Raw genomic sequence first — 27,061 nt, 5'->3', positions numbered from 1 at the left:
CATTCTGTTAGAAGTGCTAGAACTAAAACTAGCAGTAGACGATTTTAAGACTTGAATGAAAAAGATAAAGAAACATCAGAAACCAGTGGGAATTAAGAAGATATAAGCTAGCTAGACATCCAGACGTGTATGGATCGGACCCCCTCCCTTACCGATGTCTGCCCCGCTCAGTGCGCTGCCTAGGGGCCAGGGTCTGAGATCCGTGGCCTTGTTGTTGATGGTCAGGCTCTGGATGCAGCCCTGGAAGCCCCGGTTGCTCCCTGTGGCCCTGACCAACCAATAGGCAGTGGGCGCCCCTCCCACGTACAACGGGCTTCGGAATGTGATCTTGGTGTACTGTCCCTGTGAGGAAGAAAGAGAGGGGGAAACCATTACAGTCAAGCAAATCTCTAACTAATCCTGGCAAAACAGAAAAAGCCAAATAGCAAACGTGATGCGCCAAAGCTCTCTAATGAGAGGGATTATCACCTGTCAATCATGGATGTATGCATTCCAAATGGCACCTTATTCCCTATATTGTCTACTACTTTAGGGATCTGGTCAAAAGTAGTGCACTACATAGGGAATCAGGTGCCATTTGGGACACAGACTATGATAGATCACACTTCCATCTCAGTGAAATATCGACCCAATCTAAAATCTGCTGGCTCTGCTGGTGTGTTCTGCCTTCACCTGTGAGCGTCCTGAAACGGGCGTGTCGTTGTCCATTCTCAGCCAGCCACTCACGCCGTCCCTGAATACGGTGACCGTGTGCCACTGTCCTGGCACCATACGAGTCTCACTGACTATCTGAGCTGCCCCCGTGCCACAGTTAAACCTGCAAAAACCACAACACATTGTCTGTCACCCCCCGACACAACCACACTGGCCCTATCACAGCATGCCTAATCTCTGTCACACAGTCTGGGATGAAGTTTCCCCTAAGTACAGATCTAGGATCAGCTTCTCCTCCCCCAATCCTAACCTTAATTATTAGTGGGGAAAATGCAAAACTGACACAAGATCAGCATCAAGGGGCAAACTCACCCTACACCCAGACAAACCCGTCGCAACCACACTGGTCACACACCTGTAATGCAGCTTGCCTCGTACAAGAGCCAGAGAGGTGAAATCTCCACGGCCATGTTCATTCTCCCCACAGTACAGCAACAAGCCATCCTCCAAGTCTGCCTAACACACAACACACACACAGATACAGATGGAAATACACACACATGCACAGACCACACACACACACACACACACACACACACACAGATACACACACACACACACACAGATACACACACACACACACACAGATACACACACACACACACACACACAGATACAGATGGAAATACACACACATGCACAGACCACACACACACATACACGCACACACACACACACACACAGATACAGATGGAAATACACACACATGCACAGACCACACACACGCACACACACACACACACACACAGATACAGATGGAAATACACACACACACACACAGATACAGATGGAAATACGCACACACACACACACACACACACACACACACACAACCAGTGGTATAGTACTGTACCTTGAATTCAAGGGTCATCTGAAAGGTCTGGTAAGAGTTCTTCAGAGGTTCAAAGGTCATGTGGGAGTGCCCATAGAACCTTGGGAACTGCACCGTCACTCCTGGCAAACACAGAGGAGGAAACACCAACTAATCTTTTGCCACTGTGTTTTACAATGACATTGATCGAGTCAGACAGTTGTGTGAGCATGCAACACACTCAACTGAATTCAAATACTGGGGCTCAAAAAAGTAGGAGCGCAAGGCAAAACAAGGTGGGAGACAGGATGGTATTCATTAGGGCACACCGTGGCAAAAGGCTTTGCAACGGAAAGCGAAAACAAGCGTTGGTTATTGGACAAGCTCAGGTATAGTCCATCCTTGTTTTAGTTTGTTTCTTCCATTTGGTGAGTATTTTTTTTTTTTTTTAAACCTTTATTTAACAAGGGGCAAATTTGGTGAGTAATGAATATGACCCAGTTGAATTTAGGTGAAACACAAACATATTCAAAACTCTGCCCCCCCTCCCTTCTCCCTGCGCTCCACATGATCAATTTGTGACACATAATTAGGCCTACACAAGAGACCCCATCCACAGACCCTATCTCCACTACTAGAGAGACGTTCTTAGAGAAATAGAGGACACAGATCATTTTCAGAAGGACGTCTATAGACCTAAACTCAGCCACTGTCTCTGGGGTACCCCCCCCCCCCCCCAATTATAGAGGATAGAACGCTCCGATTGCACAGGGTTGATCCATTCTCCCACAAGGAGAGGGGTTAAAAACACTCATTAAAGTCAGGAAAACGATTGTCAGGGTTTATAAGACTCAGGAGATAAGCTTTGAGTATATTTCTGAGGAGGAGGAGGAGGAGGGGCAGGAGGAGGAGGAGGAGGAGGAACATGAGGAGGAGGAGAGGCAGGAGGAGGAGGGGCAGGAGGAGGAACACGAGGAGGAGGAGGGGCAGGAGGAGGAGCAGTTGAAGGAGGGGCAGGAAGAGGAGGAGAGGGAGGAGGAGGGGCAGGAAGAGGAGAAGGAGGAGGAGGAGGAGGAGGAGGAGGGGCAGGAAGAGGAGGAGAAGGAGGGGCAGGAGGGGGTGGAGCAGGTGCATTAAGAGCAGGAGGAAGAGGAGGAGGAGAAGGAGGGGCAGGAGGAGGAGGTGGAAGAGGAGCAGGAGGAGGAGAAAGCTGGCATTGTCCCTGTCCTAATCCAAGGTCCTAGTCCTCTCATCACAGGGTTAACTCCCCCTGACCTGACCTGGCCTGACTCACCATAGGAGCAGATGTCTCCACTACGGCCCAGGTTGCAGTGGCAACGGGAGCCTCCGCTATCGTAGTCACTGAGGCAGAAGCTGTCGGGGGGGCACACCGTGTCCTCACAGGCTAGGTCGTAGAGCCTGGGCACGGGGCCCATCCACTGGGTCATGGGGGGCGTCGAGGGTGTGGTGGGGCTGGGGGAAGGGGAAGACCTGTCGGTTGTGGGGCTGATGGTGACCAGCTCGGGGGTGACGGGGGTAAGTGGGGAGCCCAGCTCTGGGTCAGAGGAGGGGGAGGGGAGGAGGGTGGCGTTGGGCGTGGCCGTGCCCATCCTGTAGATGACGTTCCCGCCTGGCTGAGAGGATGGCGTACCAGACCGGGAGCGGAGCTGTGATCTCTGGTTGTCACCGTTGGGAATGGCAGGGAACGGCTTCAGCTGCGAAACGGCAAGATGGAGTAAGAGTGGTGCCAAGGTTAGTTTAGTTTGCTGGATTAGTTATTGGACAGACTGGGTTCATGCCAAAAACAAACGGTGTTGCCAAACGTATAGTTATACTTATAGAGCTGCTTTCTTCGACCCAGATGAACCCTATTCCTGGACCAAAAACCAATCTCAATTGATAATCTGCATTAAAAGTGCTTTTTGACCAAGGAAACCAGAACATACTGTTGTTAAATATTTGCCCTGAGAATAGCTTCCTGATTGGGATATGACAGAGATAAGGATAAGATTGGAAGGGTGGCATATGGTGAGTTAGACCAGATTTCCTGGGTTTCTAGGGCCCCTGTGACTGGTCTAGGGTGAATTTGCCCCTAGACACTGATCTTGGGTCAGTTTTGCATTTCCCCCACTAATGGTTAAGGTTAGGATTGGGGGAGGGGAAGCTGATCCTAGATCTGTACCTAGAGAAAACTTAACCCCAGAGCCCTGAGGTACACGATGACCCACCTCCTCAATGAAGACATCGTAGTCAGAGTCATCTATGTCAAATCCGTCTTCATCTTTGATGTTGGCGTTTGTGATGTAGCGCTGGCCATAGCCGCTGCTGCCAACCTCTGCTGTGCCTGTGAATATGGACACTGCCTTTAATATTTCACAATATTTTGTATGGAATTAAATAGATACAGTGTACAGTACAATATCAACATCATGGGACTATAACAAGAGCACAGTGAGTCACAATGTCACAGTTAGTCTGACTCTCAAGACAGATGGACAGGTGGGGACCATAGAGTTAGGAAATAGCTGGTCATGCTAACAAAGGCTTTGTGGCAAGTACTCTATCCAACTCTATGGTGATGACTTGGTCAGTGGGCAGCATACACACAGGGAACCCACAGGGAACCCACAGGGAACCCATGGTGCTGAGGATGATGGTGATTAGCTAATACATGTTGGTGGAATGATCCCCCTTATAGGGATGGATGACATACAGTAGTAGCCTGATCCCAGGTTAGTTTGTGCCGTCGTGTCAAAGTTATGACAAGGAGTTGACATAATAGCACAAACAGATCTGGGACCAGGCTAATACAGTAATTGTCCCAGGTCTACCTGTCACCGTGTAGAGAGCTTGTTTCACCACATACTGGAACCTGTCCTCGAGATAACCTGACCGTGCAGACAGAGACAAGGCTGAGTCCGGCCAGACAGTAGGAAACAAAAACACTGTGATGTTTAGGAATCCCCAACCTAAATGATTTATTTCAAATACAATGCTGTGTGTGCGTGTGTGCCCGTGCGTGTGCCCGTGCGTGTGTGCCCGTGCGTGTGCCCGTGCGTGTGTGCCCGTCCGTGTGTGTGTGTGTGTGCAGAACAAACTCAAAATAATTACTCCTAACCATAATGTAGAAGTGGGGTAAGGTTATTACTGACTGTAATGTAATTGTGGGGTAAGGTTACTATTGACCACAATGTAATGGTGGGGTAAGGTTACTGCTGACCATAATGTAGGAGTGGGGTAAGGTTACTATTGACCATAATGTAGGAGTGGGGTAAGGTTACTACTGACCATAATGTAATGATGGGGTAAGGTTACCACTGACCATAATGTAGGAGTGGGGTAAAGTTACTACTTACTATAATGTAGGAGTGGGGTAAGGTTACTACTGACCATATTGTAATGGTGGGGTAAGGTTATACTGACCATATTGTAGGAGTGGGTGATGGTTACTATTGACCATAACGTAGGAGTGGGGTAAGGTTATTACTGTCCAGAATGTAGTGGTTGGATAAGGTTACTATTGACCATAATGTAGGAGTGGGGTAAGGTTACTATTGACCACAATGTAATGGTGGTGTAAGGTTACTACTGACCATAATATAGGGGTGGGGTAAGATTACTCTTGACCATAATGTTAAGGTGGGTTAAGGTTACTACTGACCATAATGTAATGGTGGGGTAAGGTTATACTGACCATATTGTAGGAGTGGGGTAAGGTCACTCCTGACCACAATGTAATGGTGGGGTAAGGTTACTCCTGACCATAATATAGGAGTGGGGTAAGGTTACTACTGAACATAATGTAGGAGTGGGGTAAGGTTACTATTGACCATAATGTAGGAGTGGGGTAAGGTTACTATTGACCATAATGTAGGAGTGGGGTAAGGTTACTACTGACCATATTGTAGGAGTAGGGTAAGGTTACTACTTACTATAATGTAGGAGTGGGGTAAGGTTACTACTTTCCATAATGTAATGGTGGGATAAGGTTACTATTGACCATAATGTAGGAGTGGGGTAAGGTTACTATTGACCACAATGTAATGATGGGGTAAGGTTACTACTGACCATAATGTAGGAGTGGGGTAAGATTACTACTTACTATAATGTAGGAGTGGGGTAAGGTTATTACTGACCATAATGTAATGGTGGGGTAAGGTTATACTGACCATATTGTAGGAGTGGGTGATGGTTACTATTGACCATAACATAGGAGTGGGGTAAGGTTACTACTGTCCATAATGTAGGAGTGGGGTAAGGTTACTATTTTCCATAATGTAATGGTGGGATAAGGTTACTATTGACTATAATGTAGGAGTGGGGTAAGGTTACTATTGACCACAATGTAATGGTGGTGTAAGGTTACTACTGACCATAGTATTGGAGTGAGGTAAGGTTACTCCTGACCATAATATAGGGGTGGGGTAAGATTACTCTTGACCATAATGTAAAGGTGGGGTAAGGTTACTACTGACCATAATGTAGGAGTGGGGTAAGATTACTACTTACTATAATGTAGGAGTGGGGTAAGGTTACTACTGACCATAATGTAATGGTGGGGTAAGGTTATACTGACCATATTGTAGGAGTGGGTGATGGTTACTATTGACCATAACGTAGGAGTGGGTTAAGGTTACTACTGACCATATTGTAGGAGTAGGGTAAGGTTACGACATACTATAATGTAGGAGTGGTGTAAGGTTACTACTTTCCATAATGTAATGGTGGGATAAGGTTACTATTGACCATAATGTAGGAGTGGGGTAAGGTTACTATTGACCACAATGTAATGATGGGGTAAGGTTACTACTGACCATAATGTTGGAGTGGGGTAAGATTACTACTTACTATAATGTAGGAGTGGGGTAAGGTTACTACTGACCATAATGTAATGGTGGGGTATGGTTATACTGACCATATTGTAGGAGTGGGTGATGGTTACTATTGACCATAACGTAGGAGTGGGGTAAGGTTACTACTGTCCATAATGTAGGAGTGGGGTAAGGTTACTCCTGACCATAATGTAGGAGTGTGGTAAGGTTACTACTTTCCATAATGTAATGGTGGGATAAGGTTACTATTGACCATAATGTAGGAGTGGGGTAAGGTTACTATTGACCACAATGTAATGGTGGTGTAAGGTTACTACTGACCATAGTATTGGAGTGAGGTAAGGTTACTCCTGACCATAATGTAGGAGTGGGGTAAGGTTTACTACTTACCATATTGTAGGAGTGCGGTAAGGTCACTACTGACCACAATGTAATGGTGGGGTAAGGTTACTCCTGACCATAATATAGGAGTGGGTGATGGTTACTATTGACCATAACGTAGGAGTGGGGTAAGGTTACTACTGTCCATAATGTAGGAGTGGGGTAAGGTTACTACTGACCATAATGTAATGGTGGGGTAAGGTTATACTGACCATATTGTAGGAGTGGGTGATGGTTACTATTGACCATAACGTAGGAGTGGGGTAAGGTTACTCCTGACCATATTGTAGGAGTGGGGTAAGGTTACTCCTGACCATATTGTAGGAGTGGGGTAAGGTTACTATTGACCAAAATGTAGGACCATAATGTAGGAGTGGGGTAAGGTTACTACTGACCATAATGTAGGAGTGAGGTAAGGTTACTACTGACCATTATGTAGGAGTGGGTTAAGCGGTTCAGAATAAAACGGGTTGTGTTTAGTAAGGCGAAAATGTTTTGAAACAGAGTGAAAACAGAATGAGTCCTCAATGTGTTATGGTAAAGAAGATTGGCATTAAAACGATCCTGCCCTCTTTATTCTACAAATAAGACCCCCCCAACCTGCCCCCCTCCCCTCACGTGCCCCATGTTTTTTGTCATGCAGTGAGTTAATTTGGAGATATGGGTGCTAGTCAAATCCTGTACAAACCCGCCCTTCCCCGCGGGGGGCAAACCTCCCCCCATCCTCCCGCTCTTAATCCTGTCTGATGAGACCAGGGCGTAACCCGATTTTCGCCCTGCGGGGAGAGGAGGGAGGGGGGGTGGCAGGCTTGTGACGCGGTGCGTTGGGACAGCCTCTCTGTCCAAACCACCAGGACTTAAGATGCTTCATTCAATCAGTCCAGTTTAACCCTGTGATTGCCACCATGCGTGCCAATGGCGAGGCGCGTCAACCGCCCACCCACATGGCTCTATGAGGTGGATTGACGGGACAACAGCCCCCACAGTCCTCCTCACAACATGGCATGGGGAACCTCTCTCTGCTCTGTAAAGTGTTAAACTTGTATTTGTTACGTATTGGGCTTCTTACCTCCTACCTGTATTTATTACCTTATGTTTACCTAATACAGTGTGGGTGCAAACAAATAAACAAATAAACAAACAAATAAATAAAACAAATAAACACACTTCCATACTTGCACACACACACACACACACACACACGCACACACACACCAGACTAAAGCTTACTTGCTAATGTTTGTCCATACACTGCCAGTCTACCATGGCCCCTCTCTCCCCCATAAAGACATTATTGATCTGGAGCCTCAGGGTTATCTCTGGGAGCCTCCTAAATAGCATCGTATTCCCTACATAGTGCACTACTTTTGACCAGGGCCAATAAGGATCTGTCAAAAGTAGTACACTATGTAGGGAATTAGATGCCATTTCACAGCGTCTCTCTCTCTCTCTCTCTCATGTCAATATCAATCAGCCCAAAACCTCCCCTCCCCCACCACACACACCAATTGTAATTTACATTATAATAATAGGAAAATATTATACAAATACAATTCTCTGGCACCGGTCCAAGTCTATCACTTTATCACCATGGACTTAAAGAAATGGACAGAAAACACATACACTCTCTATGCATGCAGACCTCACACACACACACACACACACACACACACACACACACACACACACACACAGTGGCGGGGTAGATACCAGGGGTGCGGATGGGATTGTTGATGGCGCTGGGAGGGCTCACTCCGTGGATGTTGGCGGCTCGAACCACAAACTGGAATTCCGTGTCGGGGCTTAACCCTTTCAGTACCATGGAGTTGGCCTCGATGGGCTCCCTGATGTAGGTCCACTCTGTGTCCAACTCAGGCCTGTATGGAGGACACCATTCACATTACACTGGTGCACTGACTAAAACACTATTCATAATATAAAACACTGAAGGAAAAAAAAGAATATCTCATGAAATAATTAAATAATGCATTTATTAATTTTTTAACTGGGAGGAATATGTAGTGTTCAACTTCATTTTTTCTAAATTCATGGTCTGCATTAGTCTGCACCCTGTTTACGGGTGTGTTTCTCCAGCTCCATGCTTAACTACTAACTAGAGGGCCACTGACTGCAGAACTTCCATGTTGGCTTACAGGGTTCTCACCCCGATCTGCACACCTGTCCTGCACACTTCAAATCAAATCAAATCAAATGTTATTTGTCGCATGCGCCGAATACAACAGGTGTAGACCTTAACATGAAATGCTTACTTACAAGCCCTTAACCAACAATGCAATTTTAAGAAAAATAAGAGTTAAGAAAAATATTTACTAAATAAACTAAATTAAAAAATAAAAGAGCAACAATAAAATAACAATAATGAGGCTATATACAGGGGGTACCGGTACCAAGTCAATGTGCGGGGGTACAGGTTAGTTGAGGTAATTGAGGTAATATGTACATGTAGGTAGGGGTAAAGTGACTATGCATAGATAATAAACAGAGAGTAGCAGCAGTGTAAAAAAAGGGTGGGGTCAATGCAAATAGTCCGGGTAGCCATTTGATTAGCTGTTCAGCAGTCTTATGGCTTGGGGGTAGAAGCTGTTAAGAAGCCTTTTGGACCTAGACTTGGCGCTCCCGTACCACTTGCCGTGCGGTAACAGAGAGAACAGTCTATGACTAGGGTGGCTGGAGTCTTTGGCAATTTTTAGGGCCTTCCTCTGACACCGCCTGGTATAGCGGTCCTAGATGGCAGGAAGCTTGGCCCCAGTGATGTACTGGGCCATACGCACTACCCTCTGTAGCGCCTTGCGGACGGAGGCAGAGCAGTTGCCATACCAGGCAGTGATGCAACCAGTCAGGATGCTCTCGATGGTGCAGCTGTAGACCTTTTTGAGGATCTGAGGACCCATGCCAAATCTTTTCAGTCTCCTGAGGGGGAATAGGCGTTGTCATGCCCTCTTCACGACTGTCTTGGGTGTGTTTGGACCATGATAGTTTGTTGGTGATGTGGACACCAAGGAACTTGAAGCTCTGAACCTGCTCCACTACAGCCCCGTCGATGAGAATGGGGGCGTGCTCGGCCTTCCTTTTCCTGTAGTCCACGATCATCTCCTTTGTCTTACTCACGTTGAGGGTGAGGTTGTTGTCCTGGTACCACACTTCAAGGTCTCTGACCTCCTCCCTATAGGCTGTATCATTGTTGTGTCGTCGGCAAACTTAATGATGGTGTTGGAGTCGTGCTTGGCCACGCTCTCATGGGTGAACAGGAAGTACAGGAGGGGACTGAGCACGCACGTCTGAAGGGCCCCCATTTTGAGGATCAGCGTGGCAGATGTGTTGTTGCCTACCCTTACCAACTGGGGGCGGCCCGTCAGGAAGTCCAGGATCCAGTTGCAGAGGGAGGTGTTTATTCCCAGGGTCCTTAGCTTAGTGATGAGCTTTGAGGGCACTATGGTGTTGAACGCTGAGCTGTAGTCAATGAACAGCATTCTCACATAGGTGTTCCTTTTGTCCAGGTGGGAAAGGGCAGTGTTGAGTGCACTAGAGATTGCGTCATCTGTGGATCTGTTGGGGCGGTATGCAAATTGGAGTGGGTCTAGGGTTTCTGGGATGATGGTGTTGATGTGAACCATGACCAGCCTTTCAAAGCACTTCATGACTACAGACGTGAGTGCTACGGGTCGGTAGTCATTTAGGCAGGTTACCTTGGTGTTGTTGGGCACAGGGACTATGGCGGTTTGCTTGAAACATGTTGGTATTACAGACTTGGCCAGGGACAGGTTGAAAATGTCAGTGAAGACACTTGCCAGTTGGTCAGCGCATGCTCTGAGTACACGTCCTGGTAATCCGTCTGGCCCTGCGGCCTTGGGAATGTTGACCTTGTTTAAAGGTCTTACTCACATAGGCTATGGCGAGCATGATCACACAGTCGGCCGTAACAGCTGGTGCTCTCATGCATGCTTCAGTGTTGCTTGTCTCGATTCGCGCATAGAAGTCATTTAGCTCGTCTGGTAGGCTTGTGTCACTGGGTGGCTCGCGGTTTGGCTTCCCTTTGTAGTCCGCAATAGTTTGCAAACCCTGCCACATCCGACAAGCGTCAGAGCCGGTGTAGTAGGATTCAATCTTAGTCCTGTATTTACGCTTTGCCTGTTTGATGATTAGTCTGAGGGCATAGTGGGATTTCTTATAAGTGTCCGGGTTAGAGTCCCGCTCCTTGAAAGCGGCAGCTCTACCCATTAGCTCAGTGCGGTTGTTGCCTGTAATCCATGGCTTCTGGTTGGGATATGTACTTACGGTCACTGTGGGGACAAGGTCATCGATGCACTTATTGATGAAGCCAGTGACTGATGTGGTATACTCCTCAATGCCATCGGATGAGTCCCGGAACATATTCCAGTCTGTGCTAGCAAAACAGTCCTGTAGCATAGCATCTGCATCATCTGACAACCTCCGTATTGAGTGTGTCACTGGTACTTTCTGCTTTAGTTTTTGCTTGTAAGCAGGAATCAGGAGGATATAATTATGGTCAGATTTGCCAAATGGAGGGCGAGGGAGAGCTTTGTACGCATCTCTGTGTGTGGAGTAAAGGTGGTCTAGAGTTTTTTTCCCTCTTGTTGCACATGTAACATGCTGGTAGAAATTAGGTAAAATGGATTTAAGTTTCCCTGCATTAAAGTCCCTGGCCACTACGTGCGCCGCCTCTGGATGAAAATGTTCTTGTTTGCTTATGGCTTTAGATGAAAACTCTCTTGGTAGATAGTGTGGTCTGCAGCTTATCATGAGATACTATACCTCAGGCAAGCAAAACCTTGAGACTTCCTTAATATTTGATTTCGTGCACCAGCTGTAATTGACAACTAGACACAGACCGCCACCACTTGAGTTACCGGAGGCAGCTGTTCTGTCTTGCCGATGCACGGAAAAACCCGCCAACTCTATATTATCCATGTTGTCGTTCAGCCACGACTCTGTGAAACATAAGATATTACAGTTTTTAATGTCCCGTTGGTAGGATAGTCTTGAACGGAGCTCATCCAGTTTATTCTCCAATGATTGCATGTTGGCCAATAGGACGGATGGTAGAGGCGGGTTACCCACTCGCCGACAAATTCTCACAAGGCACCCGGACCTGCGTCCCCTGTATTGGCGTCTTCTCTTCATGTGAATGACGGGGATTTGGGCCTGGTCGGGTATCTGGAGTTAAAGAAAATATCTTTGTCCAGTTCGAGGTGAGTAATCGCTGTTCTAATATCCAGAAGCTCTTTTCGGTCATAAGAGACGGTGGCAGAAACATTATGTACAAAATAAGTTACAAACAACGCGAAAAAAACACACAAAATAGCACAATTTGTTAGGAACCCGTAAAACGGCAGCCATCTCCAGCGCCATTCTTGTTCAGTGTCCCAACACGGTTCACAGGTCAAGGTTAAGACTTAACACGCTCGTCTCAACATAGCTTAACACAGAAACACCCCTCATTCTCAACTGATTGGCAGGCAACATCGGAATAATGTTTTCAGCAAATGTTAATGTACATTTGAATATATGCTAAGGTCTAGAAATATAAGAGATCTATTGATGTAGCCCCATTTAAATCACTTTTTAGTCCAGGACAAGGCTCTGTGTCTAGGAAACTGGCCCCTACTGTCCAGTGTACCCTGGCTGACGGGTGTGTTAGCATGACTGAGCTGGTTGACTGACTCAACTCTCTGCCACTGGTACAGAAGTGGGCATCCCTTTATTAGAGGGGCATCCCTTTATTAGAGGGGCATCCCTTTAACAACTGATTCTAAAGAACAACCGTTTCTACCTTTTTTCAAAGTTGCCATTTGATATTAGAATCTGGCAACGGATCAACCCAAATCCAAGTACTTGCTTGTTCTTACAGGCGTGAAACAGTATCTTACCCTATTGGCTGGGAACATGAGGATATTACAAATCAGACAATTGTCTGTCAGACGCTTGGCAGGGTGAGGTGATCAGAGTTTAACTTGTCTAGCTGTTACTTTTAATACTGTCCAGCTCGCTTTCCTCCGACAATGTTATTTTTTAAAATCAATACTTCTCATTTTAAAATGGACTGTGTGAAGAAAACAGCTGTTCAAATAAAACCACTGTGGTTTGGTAGAGTTGAGAATTTAAACCGAAACATGCATTCTTGAGTGGAACAAATCTGCAGAAAGGTATAAAAACATTACCGTCTTCAGAGTGGTTTTCAGGGATCAACACAGTAGTGGCAAGGAATCTCAATAACCTTTACATTTCGGGTACTGCCATAAATAAGCCATCTTGTCATTTTGGATATTGTTAAGATATGTATTTGGATGTATACTACAACAGACCACAGACCACATATAGGCAGTACAAGGCTGACTAGAATTGTTAACCGCTAGCGTAAGCAAAATACACTGAATAGTCACTGTATAAACGTACCTGATGTAAGCAACGAGGAAGTGTAGAACTGGTGCACTTCCCTCGCTCTCACCCTGTGTCCACGACAACGCGAGCTCTGTGTCTGATACGGCCATGACAGTGGGCTGAGTTGGGGGTGACGGAGGCATACACATCTCTGCGGATGGGAAAAGAACAACCCTGTCATATGACATTTAAATGTCCCGCTGAACTCAATGTAAGACCATGCTCGATTTACAAAGTCAATTCAATTCATCCTAGAGGCGGAGTTACAAGGAAGAAAACAATAAACAACAACATGACAACAAGAACAACATTAACATACCACAACATACTGTATAACATAGATGACATTAACATACCACAACATACTGTATAACATAGATGACATTAACATACCACAACATACTGTATAACATAGATGACATTAACATACCACAACATACAGTATAACATAGATGACATGACATTAACATACCACAACATACTGTATAACATAGATGACATTAACATACCACAACATACTGTATAACCTAGATGACATTAACATACCACAACATACTGTATAACGTAGATGACATTAACATACCACAACATACACAGGGTTTCTTGAACTTTTTCTGCACACAACCCAAAGTTGACACTAGAAAATGCAGGGGACCCAACTTGGAAAATGTATTCCCTAATTACTGCTGCGCGTTCATGTTCACTCCATTTTAGGTCCCGTGGGTTCTCTCTACACATAATACTGACATTAAGTGCTTTATTAGAATAGTGTAAAGGGCTCTTAGTTGACACTAAAAGGTTGTGTTCTATAAAAAAGTTATTAATTTGTTTGATAAGATTAGAGATTTTCTCAGGGGACCTCATTTAAGTTTCAAACCCCACGTTTGGGAACCACTACATTAACACATACAGCACACTTCAGACAGGTCTAGCTTGCAGAGTAAAAAAAACAACAACAAAAAACATTCAATACAGCACAGTATTGTGGGTTCTGTGGTCACCTTTGCTGTCACCTCTGCTGTCACCCTTGCTTACCTTGTGAAGAAGTACTGACATCCCTAGGCATGCTAGGTCGGCCCTCGCCTGCCCATCCATACGCACCAACACTAACTCTGTACTGGGTGGCAACTTTAAGGTTACCAATGTCCACATCCTAGGAGAAAGGGTGAGAGACTGTGAGAGAGTGCATAGTAAGCTTGTCTGCTCTGAAACGTCCATTCACATACATACAAAGGCTTTGGATTAGCTTACATTAGACAACAATAATGTAACTTTAAAGTCTTGCACTCAAATATGTTTGGCACAAGTAGCACAGTTCTGTCTGAATACTACTTACAAAACTTGCTTGTCCATCCAACTGCCCCTAAGAGAGAATAAGAGCCAAAATAATTAATCAGTAATTATGTTGGATTAAGTAGGATAAAACAAACAGTCAACTATTTGTTTTACAAGAAACACTATGTGACCTCCTCAAAACTGATTAAAAAATTGCTACTTTTAAAAGAATTCCACCAGATGCCCAATCATCTACTTCTATCACCCAGTTATTTTATCAATTACTGTAAGGACAAGTCCATACTGTTAGAATTACTGTAAAGGACACGTCCGTACTGTTAGATTTACTTTAAGGACACGTCCATACTGTTAGATTTACTTTAAGGACACGTCCATACTGTTAGATTTACTGTAAAGGACACGTCCATACTGTTAGATTTACTTTAAGGACACGTCCATACTGTTAGATTTACTTTAAGGACACGTCCATACTGTTACTTTAAGGACACGTCCATACTGTTCCTTTAAGGACACGTCCATACTGTTACGGTAAGAACACGTCCATACTGTTACTTTAAGGACACGTCCATACTGTTACTTTAAGGACACGTCCATACTGTTACTTTAAGGACACGTCCATACTGTTACGGTAAGAACACGTCCATACTGTTACTTTAAGGACACATCCATACTGTTACTTTAAGGACACGTCCATACTGTTACTTTAAGGACACGTCCATACTGTTACTTTAAGGACACGTCCATACTGTTACGGTAAGAACACGTCCATACTGTTACTTTAAGGACACGTCCATACTGTTACTTTAAGGACACGTCCATACTGTTACGGTAAGGACACGTCCATACTGTTACTTTAAGGACACGTCCATACTGTTACGGTAAGAACACGTCCATACTGATACTTTAAGCACACGTCCATACTGTTACGGTAAGAACACGTCCATACTGTTACTTTAAGGACATGTCCATACTGTTACTTTAAGGACACGTCCATACTGTTACGGTAAGAACACGTCCATACTGTTACTTTAAGGACACGTCCATACTGTTACTTTAAGGACACGTCCATACTGTTACTTTAAGGACACGTCCATACTGTTACGGTAAGAACACGTCCATACTGTTACTTTAAGGACACGTCCATACTGTTACTTTAAGGACACGTCCACACTGTTACTTTAAGGACACGTCCATACTGTTACTTTAAGGACACGTCCATACTGTTACGGTAAGAACACGTCCATACTGTTACTTTAAGGACACGTCCATACTGTTACTTTAAGGACACGTCCATACTGTTACGGTAAGGACACGTCCATACTGTTACTTTAAGGACACGTCCATACTGTTACGGTAAGAACACGTCCATACTGATACTTTAAGCACACGTCCATACTGTTACGGTAAGAACACGTCCATACTGTTACTTTAAGGACATGTCCATACTGTTACTTTAAGGACACGTCCATACTGTTACGGTAAGAACACGTCCATACTGTTACTTTAAGGACACGTCCATACTGTTACTTTAAGGACACGTCCATACTGTTACTTTAAGGACACGTCCATACTGTTACGGTAAGAACACGTCCATACTGTTACTTTAAGGACACGTCCATACTGTTACTTTAAGGACACGTCCACACTGTTACTTTAAGGACACGTCCATACTGTTACTTTAAGGACACGTCCATACTGTTACGGTAAGAACACGTCCATACTGTTACTTTAAGGACACGTCCATACTGTTACTTTAAGGACACGTCCATACTGTTACGGTAAGAACACGTCCATACTGTTACTTTAAGGACACATCCATACTGTTACTTTAAGGACACGTCCATACTGTTACTTTAAGGACACGTCCATACTGTTACTTTAAGGACACGTCCATACTGTTACGGTAAGAACACATCCATACTGTTACTTTAAGGACACGTCCATACTGTTACTTTAAGGACACGTCCATACTGTTACGGTAAGAACACGTCCATACTGTTACTTTAAGGACACGTCCATACTGTTACGGTAAGAACACGTCCATACTGATACTTTAAGCACACGTCCATACTGTTACGGTAAGAACACGTCCATACTGTTACTTTAAGGACACGTCCATACTGTTACTTTAAGGACACGTCCATACTGTTACGGTAAGAACACGTCCATACTGTTACTTTAAGGACACGTCCATACTGTTACTTTAAGGACACGTCCATACTGTTACTTTAAGGACACGTCCATACTGTTACGGTAAGAACACGTCCATACTGTTACTTTAAGGACACGTCCATACTGTTACTTTAAGGACACGTCCACACTGTTACTTTAAGGACACGTCCATACTGTTACTTTAAGGACACGTCCATACTGTTACGGTAAGAACACGTCCATACTGTTACTTTAAGGACACATCCATACTGTTACTTTAAGGACACGTCCATACTGTTACTTTAAGGACACGTCCATACTGTTACGGTAAGAACACGTCCATACTGTTACTTTAAGGACACGTCCATACTGTTACTTTAAGGACACGTCCATACTGTTACTTTAAGGACACGTCCATACTGTTACTTTAAGGACACGTCCATACTGTTACTTTAAGGACACGTCCATACTGTTACGGTAAGAACACGTCCATACTGTTACTTTAAGGACACGTCCATACTGTTACTTTAAGGACACGTCCATACTGTTACTTTAAGGTCACGTCCATACTGTTACGGTAAGAACACGTCCATACTGTTACTTTAAGGACACGTCCATACTGTTACGGTAAGAACACGTCCATACTGATACTTTAAGCACACGTCCATACTGTTACGGTAAGAACACGTCCATACTGTTACTTTAAGGACACGTCCATACTGTTACTTTAAGGACACGTCCATACTGTTACGGTAAGAACACGTCCATACTGATACTTTAAGCACACGTCCATACTGTTACGGTGACTGTAAGAACACATCCATACTGATACATCTGACAGTATCACTGCCACCACTCTGAGGAGAGGAGACGTTACTTACGGTGGTCAGCATGTCCAGACTGAGAGGCACCTCCAGTGTCACGGCAGTACTCACTGGCCGACTGTTCCTCATCTCTGTGTAGAACACCTGACAAACACACACATACGAACGCACACACACACAAACACACGCACACACACTCACGCACACACACCCTGTGTTCAAGATTGTGCAGTATACTATCGTCAGGCTTAGAAAATGTACAAGGTGGCAACAAGGTGAAGTGTCCTTCTGAGGAGTAGAGAGAAAGGTAAGTGGGGAAAGTGGTAGGGCAGAGGACGTGTCTGTGTGTGTGTCTGTGTGTGTGTGTGTCTGTGTGTGTGTGTGTCTGTGTCTGTGTCTGTGTCTGTGTGTGTGTGTGTGTGTGTGTGCGTATGTGCGTGCATGTGTGTGTGTGAGTATCTGTTTCACAGCAAAAGCCTGGGTCCAGTACAATAAGCTTCTCTTTATGTGAATGAGGAGCAGAAACATTATCCTGTCTTCTCTTTATGGGAATGAGGAGCAGAAACATTATCCTGTCTTCCCTTTATGGGAATGAGGAGCAGAAACATTATCCTGTCTTCTCTTTATGGGAATGAGCAGCAGAAACATTATCCTGTCTTATCTTTATGTGAATGAGGAGCAGAAACATTATCCTGTCTTCCCTTTATGGGAATGAGGAGCAGAAACATTATCCTGTCTTCTCTTTATGGGAATGAGCAGCAGAAACATTATCCTGTCTTATCTTTATGTGAATGAGGAGCAGAAACATTATCCTGTCTTCCCTTTATGGGAATGAGGAGCAGAAACATTATCCTGTCTTCCCTTTATGGGAATGAGGAGCAGAAACATTATCCTGTCTTCTCTTTATGGGAATGAGCAGCAGAAACATTATCCTGTCTTCTCTTTATGGGAATGAGCAGTAGAAACCGTATCCTGTCTTCTCTTTATGGGAATGAGCAGCAGAAACATTATCCTGTCTTCTCTTTATGGGAATGAGCAGCAGAAACATTATCCTGTCTTCTCTTTATGGGAATGAGCAGCAGAAACATTATCATGTCTTCTCTTTATGGAATGAGGAGCAGAAACATTATCATGTCTTCTCTTTATGGGAATGAGGAGCAGAAACATTATCCTGTCTTCTCTTTATGGGAATGAGCAGCAGAAACATTATCCTGTCTTCTCTTTATGGGAATGAGCAGCAGAAACATTATCCTGTCTTCTCTTTATGGGAATGAGGAGCAGAAACATTATCCTGTCTTCTCTTTATGGGAATGAGCAGCAGAAACAATATCCGGTCTCCTCTTTATGGGAATGAGGAGCAGAAACATTATCCTGTCTTCTCTTTATGGGAATGAGCAGCAGAAACATTATCCTGTCTTATCTTTATGTGAATGAGGAGCAGAAACATTATCCTGTCTTCCCTTTATGGGAATGAGGAGCAGAAACATTATCCTGTCTTCTCTTTATGGGAATGAGCAGCAGAAACATTATGCTGTCTTATCTTTATGTGAATGAGGAGCAGAAACATTATCCTGTCTTCCCTTTATGGGAATGAGGAGCAGAAACATTATCCTGTCTTCCCTTTATGGGAATGAGGAGCAGAAACATTATCCTGTCTTCTCTTTATGGGAATGAGCAGCAGAAACATTATCCTGTCTTCTCTTTATGGGAATGAGCAGTAGAAACCGTATCCTGTCTTCTCTTTATGGGAATGAGCAGCAGAAACATTATCCTGTCTTCTCTTTATGGGAATGAGCAGCAGAAACATTATCCTGTCTTCTCTTTATGGGAATGAGCAGCAGAAACATTATCATGTCTTCTCTTTATGGAATGAGGAGCAGAAACATTATCATGTCTTCTCTTTATGGGAATGAGGAGCAGAAACATTATCCTGTCTTCTCTTTATGGGAATGAGGAGCAGAAGCATTATCCTGTCTTCTCTTTATGGGAATGAGCAGCAGAAACATTATCCTGTCTTCTCTTTATGGGAATGAGCAGCAGAAACATTATCCTGTCTTCTCTTTATGGGAATAAGGAGCAGAAACATTATCCTGTCTTCTCTTTATGGGAATGAGCAGCAGAAACAATATCCGGTCTCCTCTTTATGGGAATGAGGAGCAGAAACATGATCATGTCTTCTCTTTATGGGAATGAGCAGCAGAAACATTATCCTGTCCTCTCTTTATGGGAATGAGGAGCAGAAACATTATCCTGTCCTCTCTTTATGGGAATGAGGAGCAGAAACATTATCATGTCTTCTCTTTATGTCAGTTTGAGATGAGAAACAGGAGCACCAATGCTTCTTGGTCCACGATGGTAATGAGGCCTTAGCTGACATTCACCACAAGGTCATCAGACTGCTGTCAAATCAGAGACATGTCTGCGTCACAAATGACACCTTATTCCCTACTTAGTGCAGTACTTTTGAGTAGTGATGGGGGGAAAAATCGATACGGTTACATATTACAATAATATTTTGTACGATATTATATCGATATTTTGACTCCAAGTGTCGATTTGTAAACAAATATATATATATACACACTGAACGCACTGATTCATAGATGAGGGCCTAATGAATTCATTTTAATTGACTGAATGCCTTATATGAACTGTAACTCAGTAAAATCGTTGAAATTGTTGCATGTTGCGTTTATATTTTTGTTCAGTGTATAAATATATATATTTTTGCTAGGTAGCGTTAGTTAGTGTTAGTCAGCTGCACCTGCGCCAAAACTCTATTTTTGATCCTGCAGCTTGTTCTCCATCTTCTTTTTAAATAGTTGGCCAACATGTATTTTATTTCCATGACTGATCCATGACTAATAAAAAACTAATGTTCTCATGGTCTCTCTGCAGCAGACATATAGTGAGCAATACGTTTTGGAACATCAAATTGCAATAAAATCGCAGTATCGAATCACAATACATATAGAATCCTGAGAATCGCAATAAACATCCTGTTGGCACCTAGGTATCGTGATAATATCATATCGTGAGGTCCCTGGCAATTCCCAGCCCTACTTTTGACCAGGGCCCATAGGACTCTGGTCAAAAGTAGTGTACTATAAAGGGAATAGGGTGCCATTTGGGTGCAGATAGAGACAGTTCTGATTGACCTCATATCATGTAACATTAAACAAATAAGTCTGCTTGAAAACATCCATCTGTTAAGGGTAGTGATCTGCACGCCACGTTCCATGTACTGTGTATGACCACGTTCCAGACCCACTACATTGCTGTCGAGCTGATGCGGGGATCAGATTGCAATATCATATGATGTGCTTGACAGATATGTTAAACCAGGCACTGTGAGATGTGACAGACTGCAAAGTAGTCAGCCTGAAACGTGGTCACTGTGTTGGTGTATGTAAGCCAATTGTTACCTTGTAGCCTGTGATGGTGCTAACATGACGCCGGGGCATCTTCCATCGCACACTGAAGGCTGTGCAGTTCACCGTCTCCAACTGGATGTCCAATGGAGGGCTGAGGCGCTCTGTATGGGCCAGGTAATGATGTCATCAAAATGGGTCAAAGTGAAAAGGCAGTGGTACTCATTAGGGGTTATAGGTCATTCACAATCCAAGAAGCGACAACAAATAAGAGTGATCTACAACCAATATGTAATCATAAATACTGTACAAATACTGTCCCTCTGTAAATGAGTTCAAGAGTTAAAACACACACACACACATGCTGTAATAAAAAATGATGTGTTTGACTGCCGCAACAGATACACTGCTAATATTTGACATTACACTGATTCTGCAGACAACCAGAATTTTCAGAGGACCTAATTAATCTCTTCATTTAGTGCCCTTCTGAGTAAGCAACCATAGAGCCGGGTCCATGGGTAGTGCACTATGTAGGGAATATGGTGCCATTTGGACCCAGGCAGCCAGAGTAAAACACTACTCTGGAGCTCTCACACACCCATGGTAGATACTGTACATGGACCAGAACTTCCACTATGACTCACTTGCTGAAACCTAATGTCAGCACTGCACTTAGAACAGACTTTTCCAGAGCAGTGAGAGGAGAAGAGGGCCCGGCAAGGACATCTTTCCACTGGGGTAAATGTTTTGATAGGGAGCAGACCTCCATGGCCAAATGGAAAGGACATGTAGGGAGCCTGCACGGCTCTCTGAGCAGATAATGCAGTATGTCAGTTGACTTGTTCCTGTCCCCAGGTGCTCTTGAGTAGGTCATGTAGAACGGATTCTTAGAATCGAATTTAATAGAATAGGAATGATAGAATAGAATAGAATGCTCATGGATCTCCAAGCAGACGGTACATGACGTGATAATGTGGGGGTCTGCAGTAAGATGTAGTGGTTTAGGATAGTTTTTAGGATGCTACAAAGCACTTCCCGGTACGGTACACCAGGACTGTGCAGTGTCTAGGATGAAAAAGCCCCTTGTTGTCAGACAAAAGCTTGTCAATCATCATTTGATCATTTTCCTCAAGCTACATTGTTTTTACAAAGCACTTCCCGGTACGGTACACCAGGACTGTGCAGCGTCATTGTTTTTCTGACGAAGAAAAAAAGGCTACCTTTAAGGAAGGGTTCCCCAACTAGCCTTTAAGGCAGGGTTCCCCAACTAGCCATTAAGGCAGGGTTCCCCAACTAGCCATTAAGGCAGGGTTCCCCAACTAGCCTTTAAGGCAGGGTTCCCCAACTAGCCATTAAGGCAGGGTTACCCAACTAGCCTTTAAGGCAGGGTTCCCCAACTAGCCATTAAGGCAGGGTTCCCCAACTGGCCTTTAAGGCAGGGTTACCCAACTAGCCATTAAGGCAGGGTTCCCCAACTAGCCTTTAAGGCAGGGTTCCCCAACTAGCCATTAAGGCAGGGATACCCAACTAGCCTTTAAGGCAGGGTTCCCCAACTAGCCATTAAGGCAGGGTTCCCCAACTAGCCATTAAGGCAGGGTTCCCCAACTAGCCATTAAGGCAGGGTTCCCCAACTAGCCATTAAGGCAGGGATACCCAACTAGCCTTTAAGGCAGGGTTCCCCAACTAGCCTTTAAGGCAGGGTTAACCAACTGGCAGCCCGCTGGTGATTTTATTTGGCCTCCAAGTTGTCAGAGCAAAAAAATATATATATATATTTTGTTTTTGTTGTTGTTGGAGCTAAAAGACTGTAAAAACACCAGCACATCAGCTCCAAGTGATTTTAATTTTGGAAATCTGTTCCCAAGTATTCCCATGCATAATAGAGAGACGTGATCGTATACAAATGTAAGCAAGGTTTTAAATTATTATGTTTCAGTCAAATATTATATCTGTTTGGGCTTCTTGCCGGTCAACATTTGTAATTATGTTCCGGCCCACTGACCATCCGCTCAAATAAAAATCGGGTAAAAATCGCGCCTGAATCTAGTTGATGATCCTGACTTTAAGGCATAATTAGGAGGAGTCAATCATTTTTTAGATGCCGCAGGACCCCTACACTCTTAGAAAAAAGGGTTCCAAAAGCGTTCTTCTGCTGTCCCGATAGGATAATCTTTTTTGGTTCCAGGTAGAACTATTTTAAGGTTCATGTAGAGGGTTCTACCTATAGGGAAAGCCAAAGAATCCTTTTAGGTTCTAGATAGCACCTTTCTTTCTAAGAGGGTAGGCTACGTCCCAAATGGCACCCTATTCCCTATGTAGCACTATGTAGGAAATAGGGTGCAATTTGAGACGCAACCCCAGTCTTGTGTTTTAGAGGGGATTTGATTCATGTGGACACATCCCTGCCAATCTCCTCGTAGAATGTGACCGGAATGACTGGAAACACACCCCGTAGAATACAGCCTTCCCTGCCTGGAAGAGATCAGGATACAAGCTGTGTGTCAGGAACAACTGCTCTGAGTTCACTCCACAGTACAGCCAGATGTAATAGTCTCATTCCAAAAGGCTTAGAGGTCAGGCGGACAGAGCAACACACTATCACAGGAAATGGAGAAAGGCACAGTAGACTAGAACCCGAACATTGTAGCACTTAATATCCATGAAATACACTTTTTCATGAGGGCATGCTCTGAAATATTCCTGCTGGCCAACACCAGGTCACCAAGCTGCACTAAAATTAACACACTGCAACATTCTGAATGCTTCTCTATAGTGATAATGATCGCTGATGGCCAGCGAGCAGGCCACAAGATAACGGTTACTAATTGAGATGAATGTCAAATGAATAACTCTGACTTTTATAACACCTGTGATAAAATGTGATAGTTTTCTTTAACCTTGTTTAAACAAGGGGTTTAGGCAGGGTTTCTGAATAAGCACTTTGTGACAACTGCTGATGTAAAAAGGGCTTTATAAATACATTTGATTGATTGATTGACTGATTGAGAGATTGATTGATTGATTGATTGATTGATTGATTGATTGATTGATTGATTGATTGATTGAACAACAGAGTAAGCCACCTCCAAGGATGTTGTTCTTTGACTGCTACTAGTACAGCAAGTGAGACATTTCAACTTGGAACTCGCTATAGTAGTTCTAGTGCAGTAGGTTTACATTACATTATACAGTAGGTTTAGTGCAGTAGGTTTACATTACATTATACAGTAGGTTTAGTGCAGTAGGTTTACATCACATTATACAGTAGGTTTAGTGCAGTAGGTTTACATTACATTATACAGTATGTTTAGTGCAGTATGTTTACATCACATTATACAGTAGTTCTAGTGCAGTAGGTTTACATTACATTATACAGTAGGTTTAGTGCAGTAGGTTTACATTACATTATACAGTAGTTCTAGTGCAGTAGGTTTACATCACATTATACAGTAGTTCTAGTGCAGTAGGTTTACATTGCATTATACAGTAGTTTTAGTGCAGTAGGTTTACATCACATTATACAGTAGGTTTAGTGCAGTAAGTTTACATTACATTATACAGTAGGTTTAGTGCAGTAGGTTTACATCACATTATACAGTAGTTCTAGTGCAGTAGGTTTACATTACATTATACAGTAGGTTTAGTGCAGTAGGTTTACATTACATTATACAGTAGGTTTAGTGCAGTAGGTTTACATTACATTATGCAGTAGGTTTAGTGCAGTAGGTTTACATTACATTATACAGTAGGTTTAGTGCAGTAGGTTTACATTACATTATACAGTAGGTTTAGTGCAGTAGGTTTACATTACATTACACAGTATGTTTAGTGCAGTAGGTTTACATTACATTATACAGTAGGTTTAGTGCAGTAGGTTTACATTACATTATACAGTAGGTTTAGTGCAGTAGGTTTACATTACATTATACAGTAGGTTTAGTGCAGTAGGTTTACATTACATTATACAGTAGGTTTAGTGCAGTAGGTTTACATTACATTATACAGTAGGTTTAGTGCAGTAGGTTTACATTACATTATACAGTAGGTTTAGTGCAGTAGGTTTACATTACATTATACAGTAGGTTTAGTGCAGTAGGTTTACATTACATTATAAAGTAGGTTTAGTGCAGTATGTTTACATTACATTATACAGTAGGTTTAGTGCAGTAGATTTACATTACATTATACAGTAGTTCTAGTGCAGTAGGTTTAGGCTACCAGACTCACTTTGTACCAGAGAAATAGCTGTCACTCCGCTATCACATCACTTTGTACCAGAGTAATAGCTGTCACTCTGCAATCACATCACTTTGTTAATACATATAAGAGGGCACATTTTTATGTTTTACGTAAATGTTTTTTGATGATTTGTATTTATTTATTTTATTTCACCTTTATTTAACCAGGTAGGCCAGTTGAGAACAAGTTCTCATTTACAACTGCGACCATGATGCATATAATATAGAGGTTAGACAAACTGTAGCTAGTAAGGGATATGTCAAATGGAAGAAGGGAGGTGTAACACCTCTGGGTGTGCCCGTTTAATAAGAAATGTAGCATGTGTGCTCAGCACAGTCTTTGGGTATCCAAACGTCTGCGTGATAAATCAACTCAGACAAGTGGCGCAGTGGTCTAAGGCACTGCATCGCAGTGCTAGCTGTGCCACTAGAGATCCTGGTTCGAATAAAGGCTCTGTCGCAGCCGGCCGCGACCGGGAGACCCATGGGGCGGCGCACAATTGGTCCAGGGTAGGGGAGGGAATGGCCGGCAGGGATGTAGCTCAGCTGGTAGAGCATGGCGTTTGCAACGCCAGGGTTGTGGGTTCGATTCCCACGGGGGGGGCAGTATAAAAAATTATGTATGCACTCACTAACTGTAAGTCGCTCTGGATAAGAGCGTCTGCTAAATGACTAAGATGTAAATGTAACATCAGGTACACTGCATATACCATGTTCCTTCATACAAGCTCTCTCCTCCACTAATACTCAGTATACATTGTGTACTTCTGCAAAAATCCCCTTCCTCACTGACAGAAACAACACTGACATGTGTCTGGCACTGGGCACCTACTATGATAACGTCTCTGTCACCTACTATGATAATGTGTCTCACCTAGTATGATGACACAGACTTGTTTTAGATGAGCCTAATTATGAGTGTATTACTATATGGTAATATGGCTAATTGTCCTACTGTATTCCAAAACATGTACTATTGGTGTAAATACATAAATGTACTTTATGAAAATGGCAATCAGAAAATTGCTTATTGTTCCTATTGATTCTGCAGTAAATGATGTAGGCCTAATAAATATTCACCAAAGTATAATATGTATGCATTTGTCTTTATGTTTATTAAAATCAGGAGAAACATCTCTTGACCTAGGCCTACATATAAATCTAGAATATGACCAATAGTGAACTTACCCGATCTTCGAACGTTGGTCCTTTTCGCAGAAAAAGAAACGTTGATCATCCATATTGAAAAAAACAATATATATAAAACGCTCCTGTCTTTACTGGTTAACTCCATATCTTCGTCTAAAGTTAAAAATGTCAAATGGTCATTTTAGGCTACATGCAAAATAAAAACTCCTTGCGCCTAATTATAAGGAAGGACGAGAGACGCAACTGATCAAAGTTTCTGATGACAAAGACAACTATAGTTCCTCACAACCTGCTCTCAAAGAACGCAAACGAAAAGGAAATTATGTTTGGAAGGCAACTGAGGTTTGACACGGATAAGATTGCAAGCTGTTGAGATCAGTTGAATGCAGCACGCGCTACTGTGACATTGTCGACGCGCACATGGAGACAAGTGTCCTGCGTAAACGTAAAAAAAACACTATCCGGAATTCCGAGTGGGTACTAATTTTATGCGCGACGCTCTTCTTCTTGTCATTCGTCTTGTGATTTAGAAGTTTGCGAAATGGCAGAGGAGAGCCGAAAAGGGGTGACATTTAGAGCTAAGAGGATAACAGGAGTCTAATCCACCCAGATGGAGACTTGGCAGCTCACTACAGCCACTCAGACTAATATAGAAACACACTGACCGCGCGCGTAATAGAAAACAAATAAACCATGAATGAATGAATTACATTCAAAATGTCATATAAACTTTTAAAGAGAAGTCGGCTTTTTGGCACAAATATTGTAGTCTAAACAAATGACTGAAGAATGGGCATATAAAGCTATTGTACCATAGGCTAGGCTACCATATGCACTGCTGACTCTAATTTCAAAACAATGACCAGCTGAC

The 27,061-nt window shown here is 43.5% G+C and overlaps 1 protein-coding gene across 1 annotated transcript in view; it reads right to left on the bottom strand.

Annotated features, from left to right (window-relative positions):
- The window catches only part of egflam (EGF-like, fibronectin type III and laminin G domains), a gene marked incomplete at both ends in the record, with an annotated part of 48,230 nt that extends 21,895 nt beyond the window's left edge, over positions 1-26,335 (bottom strand). Inside the window, 13 exons of the mRNA XM_084176226.1 lie at positions 153-342; positions 673-817; positions 1,070-1,170; positions 1,568-1,668; positions 2,820-3,240; positions 3,754-3,869; positions 8,449-8,615; positions 13,174-13,309; positions 14,194-14,311; positions 14,495-14,521; positions 17,487-17,573; positions 20,855-20,964; positions 26,230-26,335. Of these exons, the coding sequence (XP_084032352.1) occupies positions 153-342; positions 673-817; positions 1,070-1,170; positions 1,568-1,668; positions 2,820-3,240; positions 3,754-3,869; positions 8,449-8,615; positions 13,174-13,309; positions 14,194-14,311; positions 14,495-14,521; positions 17,487-17,573; positions 20,855-20,964; positions 26,230-26,335 (1,825 nt within the window). The remainder of the gene's footprint in view (positions 1-152; positions 343-672; positions 818-1,069; positions 1,171-1,567; positions 1,669-2,819; positions 3,241-3,753; positions 3,870-8,448; positions 8,616-13,173; positions 13,310-14,193; positions 14,312-14,494; positions 14,522-17,486; positions 17,574-20,854; positions 20,965-26,229) is intronic.
- Positions 26,336-27,061: the final 726 nt, after the last annotated feature.

Source organism: Coregonus lavaretus (assembly GCF_964263955.1).
Source record: "Coregonus lavaretus genome assembly, chromosome: 14".
Taxonomy (NCBI): Eukaryota; Metazoa; Chordata; class Actinopteri; order Salmoniformes; family Salmonidae; genus Coregonus; species Coregonus lavaretus.
Note: the sequence above shows the minus strand (reverse complement) of the source record. Positions and strands in the feature narration are given on the sequence as shown.